This window comes from Thalassophryne amazonica, chromosome 17, assembly GCF_902500255.1.
Source record: "Thalassophryne amazonica chromosome 17, fThaAma1.1, whole genome shotgun sequence".
In the NCBI taxonomy this organism is placed as follows: domain Eukaryota; kingdom Metazoa; phylum Chordata; class Actinopteri; order Batrachoidiformes; family Batrachoididae; genus Thalassophryne; species Thalassophryne amazonica.
Genome location: NC_047119.1, coordinates 28,560,543 through 28,577,931, shown reverse-complemented (window position 1 = coordinate 28,577,931; position 17,389 = coordinate 28,560,543). Strand labels below are relative to the sequence as shown.

General features: G+C 41.7%; 1 protein-coding gene across 2 annotated transcripts; it reads right to left on the bottom strand.

Moving 5' to 3' along the window:
- Positions 1 to 1,904: 1,904 nt before the first annotated feature.
- LOC117529036 (uncharacterized protein KIAA2026-like) lies at positions 1,905 to 16,658 on the bottom strand. Of its 2 annotated transcripts, none has more exons than XM_034191726.1 (10): positions 16,016 to 16,658; positions 14,877 to 15,599; positions 14,178 to 14,378; positions 12,262 to 13,862; positions 12,043 to 12,104; positions 11,829 to 11,918; positions 10,693 to 10,808; positions 10,231 to 10,445; positions 5,119 to 7,122; positions 1,905 to 4,155 (listed from the first exon to the last, which is right to left on the bottom strand). In XM_034191726.1, exons 2-10 carry the CDS (start codon positions 15,593 to 15,595, stop codon positions 2,144 to 2,146), a joined length of 7,020 nt encoding a protein of 2,339 aa, XP_034047617.1. In that variant the 5' UTR covers positions 15,596 to 15,599; positions 16,016 to 16,658; the 3' UTR covers positions 1,905 to 2,143. The 2 variants fall into 2 exon arrangements, with proteins under 2 accessions (XP_034047617.1, XP_034047618.1); XM_034191727.1 differs by having other exon boundaries at positions 16,331 to 16,658.
- Between the last annotated feature and the right edge of the window lie 731 nt (positions 16,659 to 17,389).

Here is a 17,389-nt window from a genome sequence, read left to right as displayed (position 1 = left end):
TTGTGTAAAATGTAAAAAACAGAATGATTTGCAAATCCTCTTCAACCTATATTCAATTGAATACACCACACAGACAAGATATTTAATGTTCAAACTGATAAACTTTGTGCAAATATTTGCTCATTTTTAAATGGATACCTGCAACACATTTCGAAAAAGCTGCGACAGGGGCAAGTTGATGAATGCTCAAATAACACCTGTTTGGAACATTCCACGGGTGAACAGGTTAATTGGAAACAGGTGAGTGTCATGATTGGGTATAAAAGGAGCATCCCCAAAAGGCTCAGCTGTTCACAAGCAAAGATGGAGCGAGGATCACCACTTTGTGAACTGCTTGAGAAAAAAAAAAAAATAGTCCAACAGTTTAAGAACAATGTTCTGCAATGTTCAATTGCAAATAATTTAGGGATTCCATCATCTACAGTCCATAGTATAATCAGAAGATTCAGAGAATCTGGAGAACTTTCTACATGTAAGCGGCAAGGCCGAAAACCAACATTGAATGCCCGTGACCTTCGATCCCTCAGGCGACACTGCATTAAAAACCGACATCACTGTGTAAAGGATCTTACCGTATAGGCTCAGGAACACTTCAGAAAACAATTATCAGTTAACACAGTTCGCCGCTACATCTACAAGCGCAAGTTAAAACTCTACCATGCAAAGCGAAAGCCATACATCAACAACATCCAGAAACGCTGCCAACTTCTCTGGGCCCGAGCTCATCTCAAATGGACAGACGCAAAATGGAAAAGTGTGCTGTGGTCTGATGAGTCCACATTTCAAACTGTTTTTGGAAATCATGGACGTCGAGTTCTCCAGACAAAAGAGGAAAAAGACCATCCAGATTGTTACCAGCGCAAAGTTCAAAAGCCAGCATCTGTGATGGCACCATCAATGCTGAGAGGCACATCCAAGTTTTGGAGCAACACATGCTGCCATCCAAGCAATGTCTTTTTCAAGAACGTCCCTGCTTATTTCAGCAAGACAATGCCAAGCCACATTCTGCACGTGTTACAACACCGTGGCTTCGTAGTAAAAGAGTGCAGGTACTAGAATGGCCTGCCTGCAGTCCAGACCTGTTGCCCATTGAAAATGTGTGGCGCATTATGAAGCGCAAAATATGACAATGGAGACCCCGGACTGTTGAACAACGGAAGTTGTACATGAAGCAAGAATGGGAAAGAATTCCACCTACAAAGTTTCAACAATTAGTGTCCTCAGTTCCCAAATGCTTGCTATTAGAAGGAAAGGTGATGTAACACAGCGGTAAACATACCACTGTCCCAGCTTTTTTTGAAATGTGTTGCAGGCATCCATTTCAAAATGAGCAATATTTGCACAAAAACAAAGTTTATCAGTTTTAACATCAAGTATTCCAACTTCATTGGAATTGGGGTTGTAAAACTGATTTCACAACCGGTATATAAAGAAGCAACTTAAACAATTATACGGGACAGTTGCACTGTTTATTTCCATGCAGTAGTGTCCACATTCTCCCAATGAACATGTAACTGGTAAATATACAGTATATTTGAAAAATCTATGATAAAATAAATAAATGTGACTTCGAAGAACTTTATGAACTTAAACATGTAGTACAAATGTATCTATATTCCTCTAAAACAAACAGGTTTTCAAATGTTTACTATTTGAAAAAAGTACGTGACAGAATCTGGATGAGTTATATTGTTCAAAGTGACAGATAAAGCACAAGTTGTACTAATGAGCAGTTTCGTGCCATTGAAAAAGACTAGAAAAGCTTGTATTCAAATGTATGTGATTTACTGTATCCTCCATTTCTATAAACTTACTGTATCAGCTGTGTTTACTGGCCATGATTAAAAAAAATATATAAAAATTCTAAAATATTAATTTAAGGGCAACCCCATTAATTTTCAGCTGAGAAAATTTTCACAGTATGCATTTCCAGTCTGACTAAATATACATCTGTAATTGGGAATAACCGTTGGATATTATCTACGATAACCTTAACAGTTTTAAAATACATGACAAACTAAAGTTGAAGAACAGGTTCTTAACTAAACCCAAGACCACGACAAGTGATGGACTATCAAAACTAAGCTGCTGACACGTGGTGTCTAAGTTGTCATTACTTGGGTCATTGTCTCTGTTAATTGGTTCACTCTGTGTCAGCTTGTGAAGGCTGTGATGAGCAATCATGTTTGTGTGATATGTGCGATGCTCCAGAGAAACTGCTGGGGCAAACCATCAGTGCAGCCTGTGGTTCAGGGCAGTTTGTTTGTTCTGCTGGATTGCGTAGACACTGCACAGTAGTCAGAACAGCACCATCAGGACTAATGAGCAACTTGGATGGTAGCTTGTTAGGCATACCGATGGCTGACATTTGCAGGGAGCTCTTTTCCAGTGCCTGACTGGTCTGAAGAACAGGTGGGTGGATTGCATCACTTGCCTTTTGTGCTCCTACTGGTTGAAGGGCTGTACCTATTGCAGTACTGGTTGTCGGTAGCTTCACAATGACAGATGGTGCTTCAGAGCTCTTTACAGTCCTTCCAAATGGTGAAACTGTTGCAACTGGCTGCGTCTGCATTCTATAAGCTGAACTTGCAACTGGAGAAACCGCAACTGTTGCTGATGCCTGTGTCTGTATGTCGGCAAGCACTGGTTGGATGGCTGGTGGACCCTGCTGTTTAAATGACATGTTGCAAAGTCTAGTGTTTGACAAAGCCTGGGATGGTGTACTGGAAGGTCCAGCAAATTGAACTGCTCCCTGCTGGAGCTGTAGGTCTGGACCAGTCAAACTTACTGACACCCCCTCCTGGGCAGTAAGTGGAGAATGTAGACAAGGAGTTCCTCCTATCACAGTGGAAGATGGGGCTACAGTCAAGGGAAGGTTTGCTGCAGCTGGCAAGACGTCATTGGCTAAAACAGATGACAGCGATGAAGATACTAAGAACCTAGGCATCGTAAGAGTCTGTGCCGGTGCAACATTTGATGCACTTTGTGAAAACTTGGCTTGCATGGGTGAGTCTCCAGTTAAACCAACTGTAACCAGTATGGAGCTGACAGCAGGTGTACTGGTTATACACGGAGAAACCACACCTGATGTGCTTACCATAGGCATATGCCTAACGGGTATACCCGTCACAGTTGATGCAAGGTTACCAGTCTGGGAAGCTTGGAACCTTGGAAGAGCACAAGACACCTCATCTGCTGTACTGGGCAACAAAGGTAAGCACAGACCATGAGATGCTGTCAGTCTGACTGGAGAGACATTTGGAGGTGAAGAACCAATAGCAGATGATGCTACACAAGAACTTGGGTTCAGTACACCTGGCATTGTTGCTGAGGTCTGGGGTAAAATTGGTGGCTGAGGTGCTACAGTGGTGTGGGTCACCTCCTGGGGAGGTGCTGCTTCGCCCATAGTGGTAGCACTGGAAATAGGCACTTGTTGAGGCTCAGGGCTAGAGATGATGAGGATATGGTTACCTGGACCCAAACCATGAGGAGGAATCACAAAGCGTGCATTGTTAAAAAGGATGTGTGTGCCAGCAGCAAGAGGTGCACTGGTGTTGATAACAATCCTCCTTTGGACTCTACTTGTAGGGCAGGTAGTTGGTACATGAGTAGTTTTTGTTGTTGCCTGGTTGCCTTTTCCAAAAAGACTGGCAGGAGTTGTATTTATTGAGGAGACAGATATTTGAGTTTTACTGAGGACTTGATGTGAGGATGATATGACAGAGGTGGTTTCAGCACCCATGCCACATCCAGATTTTGGGAACTGATGAAGCAGGGTGGGTGTGGCTGAATGGACAGGAAAACTCTGTAAGGTGGCAGTACCTGAAGCAGGAGATTTCCTGGACAGTATATCTGTTGTCAGACCAATGTTATTCTTAGTTCTGTCTTCAGGAGGCAGAGTAGTGTGAGTAGATGTAGATAAGGTAGAGCCTTGTTGGGAGGTCTTGTTAACAGAGGAAATACCCTTGAGCTGATACTGAGGGGTTAGTGAAGCCTGAGAGGCAAATTTGGCTGGGCTACTTGTCACAGTATTTGAACTAGTGGCCAGGATCTGTCCAGTAGTAGAAGCCATCAAAGGGCCTGTATGAGAATATGATGGGGCACCAACTGTCTGTCCAATGGTTGTTGTCTGTCCTGGCAAACGGATTGGAACACCTGGAGACACACAGCAGTGAGGTAAACATTAGTGTAAGCAGCGTTTCATAAAAATAAATAAATAAATAAAAGTCAATGTCGCCAAACTTTTCCATCAAGAAAGTAAAACAACCCAACAGAGTACTACCTTCAACCACCACCATCACTTGATAAAGCATCAAAGTGGTGTGAGTTAGGTTCTTGGGTAAATAAAAATACCTTTATAAACCTTAAAATGATAGAGGAAAAATATGTGGATGGCCCATTTCATGAGGAAATACTGGACAGGATTCTTTCCAATAAAGGGAAATACAATTCCTAAAATCAGAAAACGTTGGGACAGTATGGAAAACGCAAAAAGTAAATAAAGAAAAAAGGAGGAAAAAAAAAAGAGTGCCTCTTCCATTAACTTTGACTTCTATTGTATTGCAGAATATTTTCTGTGTACATTTAGTTGTTTATTTATTTTTGTAGTCAACTTCATTTGTTATACGCATCCATTCCTGCATTTAAGGCCTGCAACACAACACATTACAAAAAAAGTGGGGATGGGAGCAATTTAGGACAAATAATGAGATTTAAAAAATTAAATGCCATTTCAAACAGGTGATAATAATCATGATTTAGTACAAAACCAGGCTGAGTCTTTGAAAAGCAAAAATGGGCCGAAGATCTCTCGTTTGTCAACAAATGCAGACTCAAACTTGAAGAACAGAAAAAAAATGGCATTTGGGATGTAAATTTGTATTTCAACCACTATAAATAATTTATTAACTTACAGTATCACACACTGGTTGCTCTGCAATTTTATCATTGATGTTACTTAAACAATAAGCACTCACTTCTCAAATCATATAAAGCCTACATTCACCAACACTCTACTATTGTAAAAAATTATTATGATGATTAATCAGATTCAGATTACAGGAGAGAATGTCAGATATGGCAGGCCTAATGAAAAAAGCAATTTAAGATCAAACCTACCTGAGGGTAAGGAAATATTCTTGGCCTCTGATAAAACGTCTGAGGTGACGCCACCACAAAGTCGTCCTGGACTTAAACCAATCTTTGACGTCTGAGTCGATAAAGCCCTTGCCAGTAGCTGTTGACTTGTGTCTGCTGATAGCACTTGCTTTGGATTGGTTCCCACATATGTAGAGGATGATGCAGCTGTGGGCTTGCTGATAAATATCACTCTTGAAGTAGGAAGAGAATTCGTGGAGGACGTGACTGTCAATACAGCTGCATTTGATGAGGAAGGTGGAGTGAGTAGAATGAACTTTGTAAATTGGGACCCTTTATCTGTGCTGGCTCGTTTCACACCAGCCTGATTAATCATCTCTTGTACTTGTGAGGGACCATGGGGAATACTACACCTACTCAGTGATGGGACAACAGCAGTTTCTTTTACCAGTGATGATTGTAAATACGAACCACAAACTGCTGTCTGTGGTACCTGGCCAGTCCTTGTTACCACTGTTGGTCCAACTGTCATACTACAGCTCTGACTTAAGGTAGCAGTAGTGCCTACACTTTGAGTTCCAAGTCCTTCAACGGAAATGCTCTCGCTGACTGTAGTGAGTATTGGGGTCGTGATCGTGGAAAAGGATTTTAATACTGAAGAATCCTGCTTCTGAGGTTGGGCTACTGAGATACTTGTCACCTCAGGGACAGAGCAAGAAGAAGTCTGAGAAGGAGTACAAACAGAAACAGATTGTGACATCTTGGATATGAGGAAAGCTTTCAACTGAGGTGAGATGGTAATGACTGGACTGGTGGACAAAGAACCAAGTGCATTCTGTTCCGAGGAGGTCTGGACTTTGACTATGCCTGTGTTGCCTCCTCGAGTTGTTACGAGAATGGACTGTGAGTCACGAATACACACAGTCTTCAGCTCCTGTTTAGAGTCTGTTGACTCAGACTCTGTAGAAACTGGCCTGGTCGGAGATGCAATGGGCAAGGGGTTGGGGATAACACCCTGATGTGTGCTAGACCGGACATTGCAGATCTGTGGTCCTCTGCACCCTGCTGTGTTCAAGGGTCCTTGTTCCACACAGGGTGAAACAAAAACAGATGGTGTCCTCACTGACCTGGTATCAGTTACAGTAGTCCCTTCCTGAACAGGTACTGTGCTTTCAGGAAGTTTGAATCCAGGTATACTGGATGACGTACACTTGGGGCTGCTCACTTTTGGAATGGGAACTTGGATGCTTTTAGACTGGCTGTGATGTAAAGATCCGTTTTCTTCATTTATGTGAAGAAGAGATTTAGAAGGCAGAAAAACCACTTGCTGTGTGATCTTCTCATCAGTAGTTTGGTCCACAACAGGCTTAAGAGAACTCTTGATTGAGCTGCTGCTTTCTGCCCTTACAAGGTGACCCAACCCCTCAGATACCTTGTATACCACTTGGACAGGACTTACTGGTACAGTTGATACCATCTGTGGGGATTCAGGAACAGCTGCCGACATTGTGGCTATTAATGGCTGGATAAGTGCTTGTGTGTTTTGTAGTGAGTTCTGTGAATTGGATGGAGAATGTTGCAGAGGTTTTGTGGTAGCCACTGCAGAGCTAGGTTGGGAGACAAGACATCCTTTGCTCTGTCTATCTATGCTGTTAACCTCCAAGCAATCAATAGGCCATTTCATTAAAGTCACTTTGTTGCCCACACTCTTTGCAAACAGGGTGGGGATGGGCGTGTAACCCTTCGGTAGTCCAGTGGTTGGGTGGAAGATGGTCTGTTTTGAAGAGAGCAAAGTTGAGGCTGGTATCCTTGTTGCAGATGTTGAGTGTGAATTACTGGAGTGATTTGACTGGACTTGGTCAGCTCTGGACTCTAGTGCAGATTCGGGGGTAGAAGTAATGTTACTGCTGCCAGCCTGAAGTCTTGAATCATCTGTACTGGCCAGAGGGTTCTTTAGGTGGTTGAAAGTTCCATAGGACCCAACCTTCTCTCCCACAGACTCAGTCATAAACTGAGTGGTGCTTACTGAAGACATAAGAGAGATTTACAGTACATTAGAGACAACCTAGTGAGCCACCTATGAATGTCATCTAGCTATCTGATATATTACAACCCCTGGCAAAAATTATGGAATCACCGGCCTCGGAGGATGTTCATTCTGTTGTTTAATTTTGTAGAAAAAAAAGCAGATCACAAACATGACACAAAACTAAAGTCATTTCAAATGGCAACTTTCTGGCTTTAAGAAACACTATAAGAAATCAGGAAAAAAAAAATGTGGCAGTCAGTAACGGTTACTTTTCTAGACCAAGCAGAGGGAAAAAAATATGGAATCACTCAATTCTGAGGAAAAAATATGGAATCATGAAAAACAAAAGAATGCTCCAACACATCACTAGTATTTTGTTGCACCACCTCTGGCTTTTATAACAGCTTGTAGTCTCTGAGGCATGGACTTAATGAGTGACAAACAGTACTCATCAATCTGGCTCCAACTTTCTCTGATTGCTGTTGCCAGATCAGCTTTGCAGGTTGGAGCCTTGTCATGGACCATTTTCTTCAACTTCCACCAAAGATTTTCAATTGGATTAAGATCCAGACTATTTGCAAGCCATGACATTGACCCTATGTATCTTTTTGCAAGGAATGTTTTCACAGTTTTTGCTCTATGGCAAGATGCATTATCATCTTGAAAAATGATTTCATCATCCCCAAACATCCTTTCAATTGATGGGATAAGAAAAGTGTCCAAAATATCAACGTAAACTTGTGCATTTATTGATGATGTAATGACAGCCATCTCCCCAGTGCCTTTACCTGACATGCAGCCCCATATCATCAATGACTGTGGAAATTTACATGTTCTCTTCAGGCAGTCATCTTTATAAATCTCATTGGAACAGCACCAAACAAAAGTTCCAGCATCATCACCTTGCCCAATGCAGATTCGAGATTCATCACTGAATATGACTTTCATCCAGTCATCCACAGTCCACGATTGCTTTTCCTTAGCCCATTGTAACCTTGTTTTTTTTCTGTTTAGGTGTTAATGATGGCTTTCGTTTAGCTTTTCTGTATGTAAATCCCATTTCCTTTAGGCGGTTTCTTACAGTTCGGTCACAGACGTTGACTCCAGTTTCCTCCCATTCGTTCCTCATTTGTTTTGTTGTGCATTTTCGATTTTTGAGACATATTGCTAAAAGTTTTCTGTCTTGACGCTTTGATGTCTTCCTTGGTCTACCAGTATGTCTGCCTTTAACAACCTTCCCATGTTGTTTATACACTCAACAAAAATATAAACGCAACACTTTTGGTTTTGCTCCCATTTTGTATGAGATGAACTCAAAGATCTAAAACTTTTTCCACATACACAATATCACCATTTCCCTCAAATATTGTTCACAAACCAGTCTAAATCTGTGATAGTGAGCACTTCTCCTTTGCTGAGATAATCCATCCCACCTCACAGGTGTGCCATATCAAGATGCTGATTAGACACCATGATTAGTGCACAGGTGTGCCTTAGACAGCCCACAATAAAAGGCCACTCTGAAAGGTGCAGTTTTATTGCACAGCACAATGCCACAGATGTCGCAAGATTTGAGGGAGCGTGCAATTGGCATGCTGACAGCAGGAATGTCAACCAGAGCTGTTGCTCGTGTATTGAATGTTCATTTCTCTACCATAAGCCGTCTCCAAAGGCGTTTCAGAGAATTTGGCAGTACATCCAACCAGCCTCACAACCGCAGACCACGTGTAACCACACCAGCCCAGGACCTCCACATCCAGCATGTTCACCTCCAAGATCGTCTGAGACCAGCCACTCGGACAGCTGCTGAAACAATCGGTTTGCATAACCAAAGAATTTCTGCACAAACTGTCAGAAACCGTATCAGGGAAGCTCATCTGCATGCTCGTTGTCCTCATCGGGGTCTCGACCTGACTCCAGTTCGTCGTCGTAACCGACTTGAGTGGGCAAATGCTCACATTCGCTGGCATTTGGCACGTTGGAGAGGTGTTCTCTTCACAGATGATGCGAAGGAGATGTGTTGCACTGCATGAGGCATATGGTGGTCACACCAGATACTGACTGGTATCCCCCCCCCCCCCCAATAAAACAAAACTGCACCTTTCAGAGTGGCCTTTTATTGTGGGCAGTCTAAGGCACACCTGTGCACTAATCATGGTGTCTAATCAGCATCTTGATATGGCACACCTGTAAGGTGGGATGGATTATCTCAGCAAAGGAGAAGTGCTCACTATCACAGATTTCGACTGGTTTGTGAACAATATTTGAAGGAAATGGTGATATTGTGTATGTGGAAAAAGTTTTAGATCTTTGAGTTCATCTCATACAAAATGGGAGCAAAACCAAAAGTGTTGCGTTTATATTTTTGTTGAGTATATTTGGTCCAGAGTTTAGACACAGCTGACTGTGAACAACCAACATCTTTTGCAACATTGCGTGATGATTTACCCTCTTTTAAGAGTTTGATAATCCTCTCCTTTGTTTCAATTGACATCTCTCGTGTTGCAGCCATGATTCATGTCAGTCCACTTGGTGCAACAGCTCTCCAAGGTGTGATCACTCCTTTTTAGATGCAGACTAACGAGCAGATCTGATTTGATCCAGGTGTTAGTTTTGGGGATGAAAATTTACAGGGTGATTCCATAATTTATTCCTCAGAATTGAGTGAGTCCATATTTTTTTTCCCTCTGCTTGGTCTAAAAAAGTAACCGTTACTAACTGCCACAATTTTTTTTCTTGATTTCTTATAGTGTTTCTTAAAGCCAGAAAGTTGCCATTTGAAATGACTTTAGTTTTGTGTCATGTCTGTGATCTGCTTTTTTTCTACAAAATTAAACAACTGAATGAACATCCTCCGAGGCCGGTGATTCCATAATTTTTGCCAGGGGTTGCATAACCACAACACTGATATAGATACTCTAACATAACTATCTGAAATGACCATTCCCAATTTTTCACACACTGCAATGGGTAAAACATACAAACATTAACTTTACTTCCTTAAAATGCCAGTTAACTACCCTGCAAATTTTATTACCGAGAAATTAGCTAAACACTACCATAATACAATAACCAAAATCCAGATTTATGGTGAATGAGATTACCTCCAGTCCAAATACACCTAGGAACTACATGTTCAATGTCATCCTCTTCCAATCGTCCATCGTGATCTGGGAAGGAATATGCCTCCTTCCCTAAACTGCTGTCTTCTTCTTCAGATGAGGACGACCACGATGATGATGAAACACACTCCTCACGTACAAAGTTACTATAGTCTGGATATTCCTTGAATTCATCAAATTCCTTCTTCAAACGGAGTCTAACAATAGGAGAGAGGTAAAATTAAGCAAACAATCCTTTTCAATTAATTTTTAATGTTAATGATGATAATACAAGCTGCTGTAAAGTCAAAGCTGTAGCATGAATATATCAAAATGATTCAGCTTTTGTTGCAATACAAACTTCAATACCTTCAGTACCATGATTCAGACAGGATGACTTTTTGATTAGGACAAAAGGGCATTACTACATGTATGAAGATTAGTTCAACAGCCAGTGAATTGTACCTATTCCTTTGGTAGGCTTTAATGAGTTTGGGTTCCCAGGGTGTAAGTTCATTCAGAAGTCTGATTAGAGTGCTGTGGAGCTCTTTCACTGCTTGTCTTCTATAGTACCACCGACCCTGTCAATTTAAACACAAAAAGGAATTTTCAGTCAAACTGCCAACATTAAAATACTTGAGTATCTGCCACCAAAACAGTGATTTCCACAATAACCCCCTTGCACCTTATTTTACATTTACACATTGCTTAATCTAAGTGTAAAATAAGGTGCAAGGGGGTTGTATTTATTCTCTTAATCAATTTGCTGTGCAGACAACATGAAGTAAACCGATCAGAATGTCATCTGACATCCCCTTTAAGAGTGCCATGGAAGAAAGTAGAGCTTTTCTGGTGAGTTAATGGGTGTGTCTAATGCATGCCTGCGCAGAGAGCAGCAGCAAAGCTCCCCGAGGTAAAGGAGTAAAGGTGAAGTTTTACATTTTCCCCCCATTTGTCTTTACTTTAATAAGGTTATTTAAAAGTCAGTGTCACTCTGTACACAAGCAGAGTGTATGTACATCTTATGTACAGCTCATCAGACTATTATGCCAGTTGGAGGGAAAACTACCGAATATTGGAAGTTGAAAGACTACACAGTTAACTCCCTTACACTACATTCTCATTGTGCACCTACTTCATACTGGTTACTGATCAGCACAGCGTTACTTCAGCGTTCGGCTGACTGACGGACTGATCGAATTTGCTGCGTCGGTGATAACAAACAAAGACCACTCAGTGTTTTGAATAGATGACAATTTTATTAAACAAAGGTACTCCTGGCATTTTTTTTTTTTTTTTGCATTCTTACCCCCCCCCCCCTAAAATTTTCTCAACGGATTTGGACGTTTCACAAAATCGACCCCCGGGACTGTCAAATCCGCGGAAATCCACGGATCTGTGGAAAAATTGCATCCCTGTATACTGTAATCATTATAATGTTTTTACTATGAGATCATTTTGCATGTAATATATTTATCTGTATTTCTTTTATTAAATGTGTCTTTTTAAAAACAAGCAATTTGTGGTATTGTTGAAATGGATGCAGGAGAAACGAGTGGAAGCAGTCAAAAAGATTTCAAAACACACTAGTCATCTCTCACCAATTTGTTTTTGGTGCTCTCCAAGTCATCAAGCTCATCCTCCGTCTTACCGATTAGCTGTCGCAACTGCTCAAGACTGGTGCATATCAACTAGAGAAATATCAAACACAGCAAACAAGAGAAAACCCAAGACAAGTCAGACCTTTATGAAAACTGTAAAAAGAAAATTCAAGAATGATTTAATAAAATACAATTTTAGAAGACCTTTCACTACCTTAAAAGATGGCTCAACTGAGCATTCTTCACTCATTATTGTTGATGATTCAAGCTTTTTTCCTGTCAACAAGACAGAATGAACTAACAAATCATTCACAAGGAAAAACAAATAAACTCAACAATATTGACAATTTACAAAGTATCTTATATAGCAAACAGCCAATAAGGCAACATTTTGTTACATGCTTATAAAACATAAAAAAAAGCTTTTTAAAACCTGTTTTCTGTTTTTTCTTGTCTTTTCTCTTGGCTGCCGTGGCCTTGCTCCAAAACGCAGACTCCGCAGCTTCAGCTGGACACAGCCTCATCCTGTCTGTGCACTGCAGCTGCTCTCCTTTCACCCCCAACAGCTGCTCCCTCCTTCTCTTTTTCTTCCGTCTTTTTCTTTTAGTCCAGACTCTGTCCTTTACCAGCTCTTCATTAAGGATTGGAGCGCTCTCAGAAGACAACAGGGTTCCAGGCCTGGATGTGTCATGGCAACATTGATGCTGCTCAGACTTCAAATGGGTAGTTTTGCTTCTGGAACTTTCCAAAGAGAAAGATCCTTGGTGTCTCTGACCGGGACATCCTTCCTCCATTTTGGTCCCTCCTGACCCGATATGTGAAACGAAATTCACTGAGCGAGCAGGAGATCTGCCTGTGTAGCAGTGCTCCCCTACACTCAGACAGGGCTCATGGGTCTCCGCTTTAACAGTGCGGAGTGTTCCCGGTGAAAAGTCTGGCTCCTGGATTATTGTAAAGTTTTTAGTTTGGTGTTCCAACTCTGCAAGATCTTCTCTTTTATTCAATTTCCCAGCATCTGCCTCAGGAGGACTTTTAAGACATGACAAAGATAATGAATTGCTGTGGATGTGGAAGCTCAATTTACAGTCTTCAAGGGAATCTCCTTCAGAGGACCCTGACTCATTTCTATCATCCTCCTTCCTCACTGACCATGACTTTAATCTCACCTCATCACCTTCTGGCGTGTCTTCTCTTGCTGTGCCCCTGTCATTGGATTTGCCAGTGTCCATGAAGTCCCTATAACTGTCCTGGATGGTTTTAGCCACCCGATCTCTTAACACACCTGAGCGGTTAGCCTCTCTGCATGGCTCTGTATCAATCTTTTTCACCCAGATAGAAGGGAAAGGGAAAGCTGGGGGTGTGCTTGGACTCTGACAGTAAATCCGCAGGTCTGCTCCACAGAAATGTGGGAAATGTATATAGGCATTATCCTCGTTGTCATAGCCCAAAATAGATTCTCTACATTCATGGATGGGTTGGGCCAGAACAGCATCCTGCACATCCTTCTGTGTCTCATACACATGATCACACAGTCCTTTCAGTAGCCATATTCGCTGGTAGAAGGGCAGCAGATGAAAGGGTTTCTCCTCTAAGGGACTAACCTCCCCCAGTACTCTGAAAAACTGGTGGCACAGTCCCAGTTTCTCAGCCCGAACAGGCTGATTACGAGAGGCCCCAACAGCTCGATACCAGCCCGTGACCCGCTGCCTGAGCTCCGACTCCCAGCGGCGATAAGGCACTGCAGGCCACCGATGTAGCATGGCCCTTCGCTGGGGTGGGGACAATAGGGAAGACATGACTTTGGCGAGGAGGAGGCTGCAGCGCGGCATTAGCAGACAACGTTCTAGCTCAAAAAATACAATCTCAGGGAGGTTAAGCGCAGTTTGGGCCAAGCAGAGGAAATGGCCTATAGCAGGGAGTTCCCACAGGGTGTCAATAGTGTGAGGGGAAGCTTCTGACAACAAGCTCTGCTCCCAGTCATCTACCTCCTTTGCCGACATCTCCTCTGCCTCTTTCTTCTCAAGCTCACGCAGCCTGAAATTACAAGGAACACAAGAAAAACACTGAGTGGTTAAATCTGCACTTGGTTTCAGTGCAGAAGGCTCACGGTTCAAACCCCACCCCTGTCCAGTTCTCCATATAATGTGGGGTTACATTAGGAAGGGCATCCAGTGTAAAACCTCTGCCAAATCAACATGTAGATCCACCTCAGATTTGCTGTGTTAACCCCGAGTGAAAAAACAAGGGAGCAGCCAAAGGGACTTGCCTTTTTTATATTAATGCCAAATATTAACAGAACGGTTTTTGTGATATTACTACCAAATATTAACTTAACTGAAAGACACTTGCCTCTTTTCTTCCTTGGCCCTTTGTTGTTCTTCCAGACGAAGGGTCTGGACCATGACAGACTCATGCCCACCAATAGTTATGGTACCCAGGCTACGAGGTGCCAGTCTCCTCCTTGTGGTGGTACCCAAAGAACTTCTTTCCTCCTCTGCACCGAAACGTCCTTGCGACGTCACTGCCAAGGCTGTTTTCTCTCGTAGTGTCCTAGTTTACCAGATGAAGGGAGAAAAACGGCTTTAATGGAGGAGAAAGTGATTGAGGGTAGCAGTTAAATTATACAGCATCATCCACTTAATCCAAAGTAGTCCAATAACCAATTATTATCAATGTAAAAAAACTGACCATATTAAAAATTGTATTACATTTTATTGACAACGCTGTAAATGTTTCATCAATAAAAAAAGTAACCAATAACAGGACAACGGTGCCATTAAAATCTGTAACTAACCACATTCACATAATTTCATATTCACCTTAAAAGTTATGTAAAATATAGTAGCACCTAAAATGATTTCGTTCTGCGACAGCAATCACTAATTGAGCAAATGCACTGCATTCAATGAGTCGTTTCCACACAAAATCAATAACTTATTCCAGTAATCATTATACAGAAAACATCCCCCGAATCCGCTGCAATTTTAGCTAGTGGTTATGAATACCTCTCAGTGGAGTGTTGCGATTACAATGTTTTTGTTGTTTTACCTTGATAGCAATGTAAGCTTTTGTTCCAACATAACTTCCAGTTTTTGAGCCTGTTTGGAGATCCAGTGGTCCACTCCGTGATATCGATAGCAGTTCTCCAACATGAGCCTGAAGTCTGCAACAAACTCTGTTATGGACCCATACTCCTGGCTAACAAACTTTTCCTCCATCCTCTGTAGGCACATGGAAGGCTTGAGCTGTGTCTGACCCTGGCTGCAGATACGTCCAATACCACCTAGGACCTTCTGGTGGCCAATGGGGTGACGAAATGAACTGGTCATTCCTTTGTGTTTGTCCAAGAGAAATCCAGAGAATATCTTATAAGCTTGCTGGATCTCATAGTTCATATCCTCCTCAAAGCTAGCGCTGTTGGTGGAAATGCAGACTTCAGGTAGAGAGAGGTCACCGTTGGAAAACTCTGACATCCCATCATTACTTAGTGCTAGGTGGTCACTATCACCAATGTCTTCTCTGTCACCAGAACAGCGTAATGCTATCACAGTCTCAACCTCACAGGTGCCATTACTGATTGCATCCTCCATTACAATCGGGTTATTATCCTCAGTCCTGCTGCTCACCTTTCTATTACATGAAGGCATGATGTCAGAACTTGGCTCAGGCTGTGTTGCAACTGGTACAATCCCAGGCACGTCCAGTTTGTAGAACAACTGTTCACTACAAACATCTGTGATTTTGTCTTTCGTGTCCTCTTGATCCATAAGGCTGATAACATGAGGATAAAAGGTGTTACCCATTGTGAATTCTGATGTTACAACTCACAAATCCAAAATAATGGTGTGTAAGCAAAAACAAATAAACAGCTATCACAGCATTTTTTGCTTCCTATCCCAAAATATTTAAAGACACAAAATGTTCATTCATAATACACCCGTTCACGTTTTATCGAGACAAATGCACAAATAGTGGAGTGTTTACTTCGAATGGGTGAGTCCAAACTGCTAGCATTTATCCTCGTCAACTTTTCTCGAGCTAGCTACTAGGTTAGCTGGTAGCAGGCTAACTAAGCCCAAAACACACCAGCAAGTCTACAAAGTTTGTTGTGACTTCTCACGCTGTCCTAATCACGTGTGAGACCCAAACAAAGTAAACAGAGGCACAGCTGGCTTGGTTAAACATACCTTGACGTTTTATGAGCGGCTCCACAGACACAAGTTAGCTTTTAGCAAAGCTTATCGACCACGGCAGCTCACTCTTGGGGCTAGGTTGCTATTGTGTCTCCAGTGTGGGGCCTGCAGGTGATGTGTTCGTTGTCCATAATGGACATTTTTGCGGCAATTCCCTAGAAGTTATGCAGATGTTATAGGTCAGTGACAGCGCGACGGCTAAAGAAGCATTAGCCGCATATTAGCCAAATTCACTTCATCATCACTAGCCGTCCAGCTAGCCCCGCTAGCCTTTGTAAACACTCCGAAATATAAAGCGTAAAACATTACCAGTTTTACTTTGCAGACAACGTTTCGCTGCTCGTCACACAACGTATTAACCCTGTGTGATTCATAAACATAATCGACTTCTCCAGCTTGCTAGAAGAGTGTTCAACGGCTGCCGCCGTCACTTCCATCCTGCGTGCGCGAGCTGCAAAAGTGCGCAATCTGGCGTGTCGCACTTACATTGTGTCAGTTTTGAAGTTAATGCACTCTCACATTCACTGTGCTATGACTGGTCAGAATGGGATCATTTATAGTTTATTCCTAAAGTCCGCATCAACGCTTTCTAAACGCATTACTCCATGTTCGTCCTTTAACTTCAACAGCATGTAGTTCCTCGCTTTGATCGCTAGATGTCACTAGACACTAACATAAGTTTGGTTTTGTTAGCTCAAATTTTATCCTTCTGGCCAATGTCTCATGAAGTTTATAGATTTTAAGGTAAACCCTCTGTAATAAATACAACTGTTATTTCTATAACTGTTTTAATGGTCTGGAAATCTTTTATGATACTCTGCTATGATTTGTAAACCAGATGGGCAAATGTAAATTGTTTTGCTTGGTTGACGATGACCAGGTTTACTTAATTTAATTTATAATGGCAAAAATCTAATACCAATAGATGCCCAGCACTCTGACAGGTTTTTGGCACATTAAAGGTATCTAAATTTTCTGAAAAATAATGAAAAACAAATATCAAATATTTATAATAAATAAAAATAGGGAAAACGTGTGACCACTTATCTTTTAAAATACATTATTTATTTTTAAGTGATAAATCTACAAAATATAGTTTTGGTATTCTACAATATATAAGAAACTGGGTTTTATATATTTGTATTTCTACAGTTATTTCAATGAGCAATCATCAGCAACTGTCTTGTTATGTAATGGGTAGTACATCGACAAATGAATCTACAACCCCTGGCAAAAATTATGGAATCACCGGCCTCGGAGGATGTTCATTCAGTTGTTTAATTTTGTAGAAAAAAAGCAGATCACAGACATGACACAAAACTAAAGTCATTTCAAATGGCAACTTTCTGGCTTTAAGAAACACTATAA

Excerpts from the sequence above, each read along its gene's own strand:
- LOC117529036 (XM_034191726.1), bottom strand. The coding sequence starts at position 15,595 with ATGGATCAAGAGGACACGAAAGACAAAATCACAGATGTTTGTAGTGAA. Across the intron at positions 10,809-11,828 it reads AGAGCACCAAAAACAAATTG|GGTCGGTGGTACTATAGAAG; the intron begins GTGAGAGATGAC and ends TTAAATTGACAG. Across the intron at positions 7,123-10,230 it reads TAGGTGTATTTGGACTGGAG|TAAGCACCACTCAGTTTATG; the intron begins GTAATCTCATTC and ends TTATGTCTTCAG.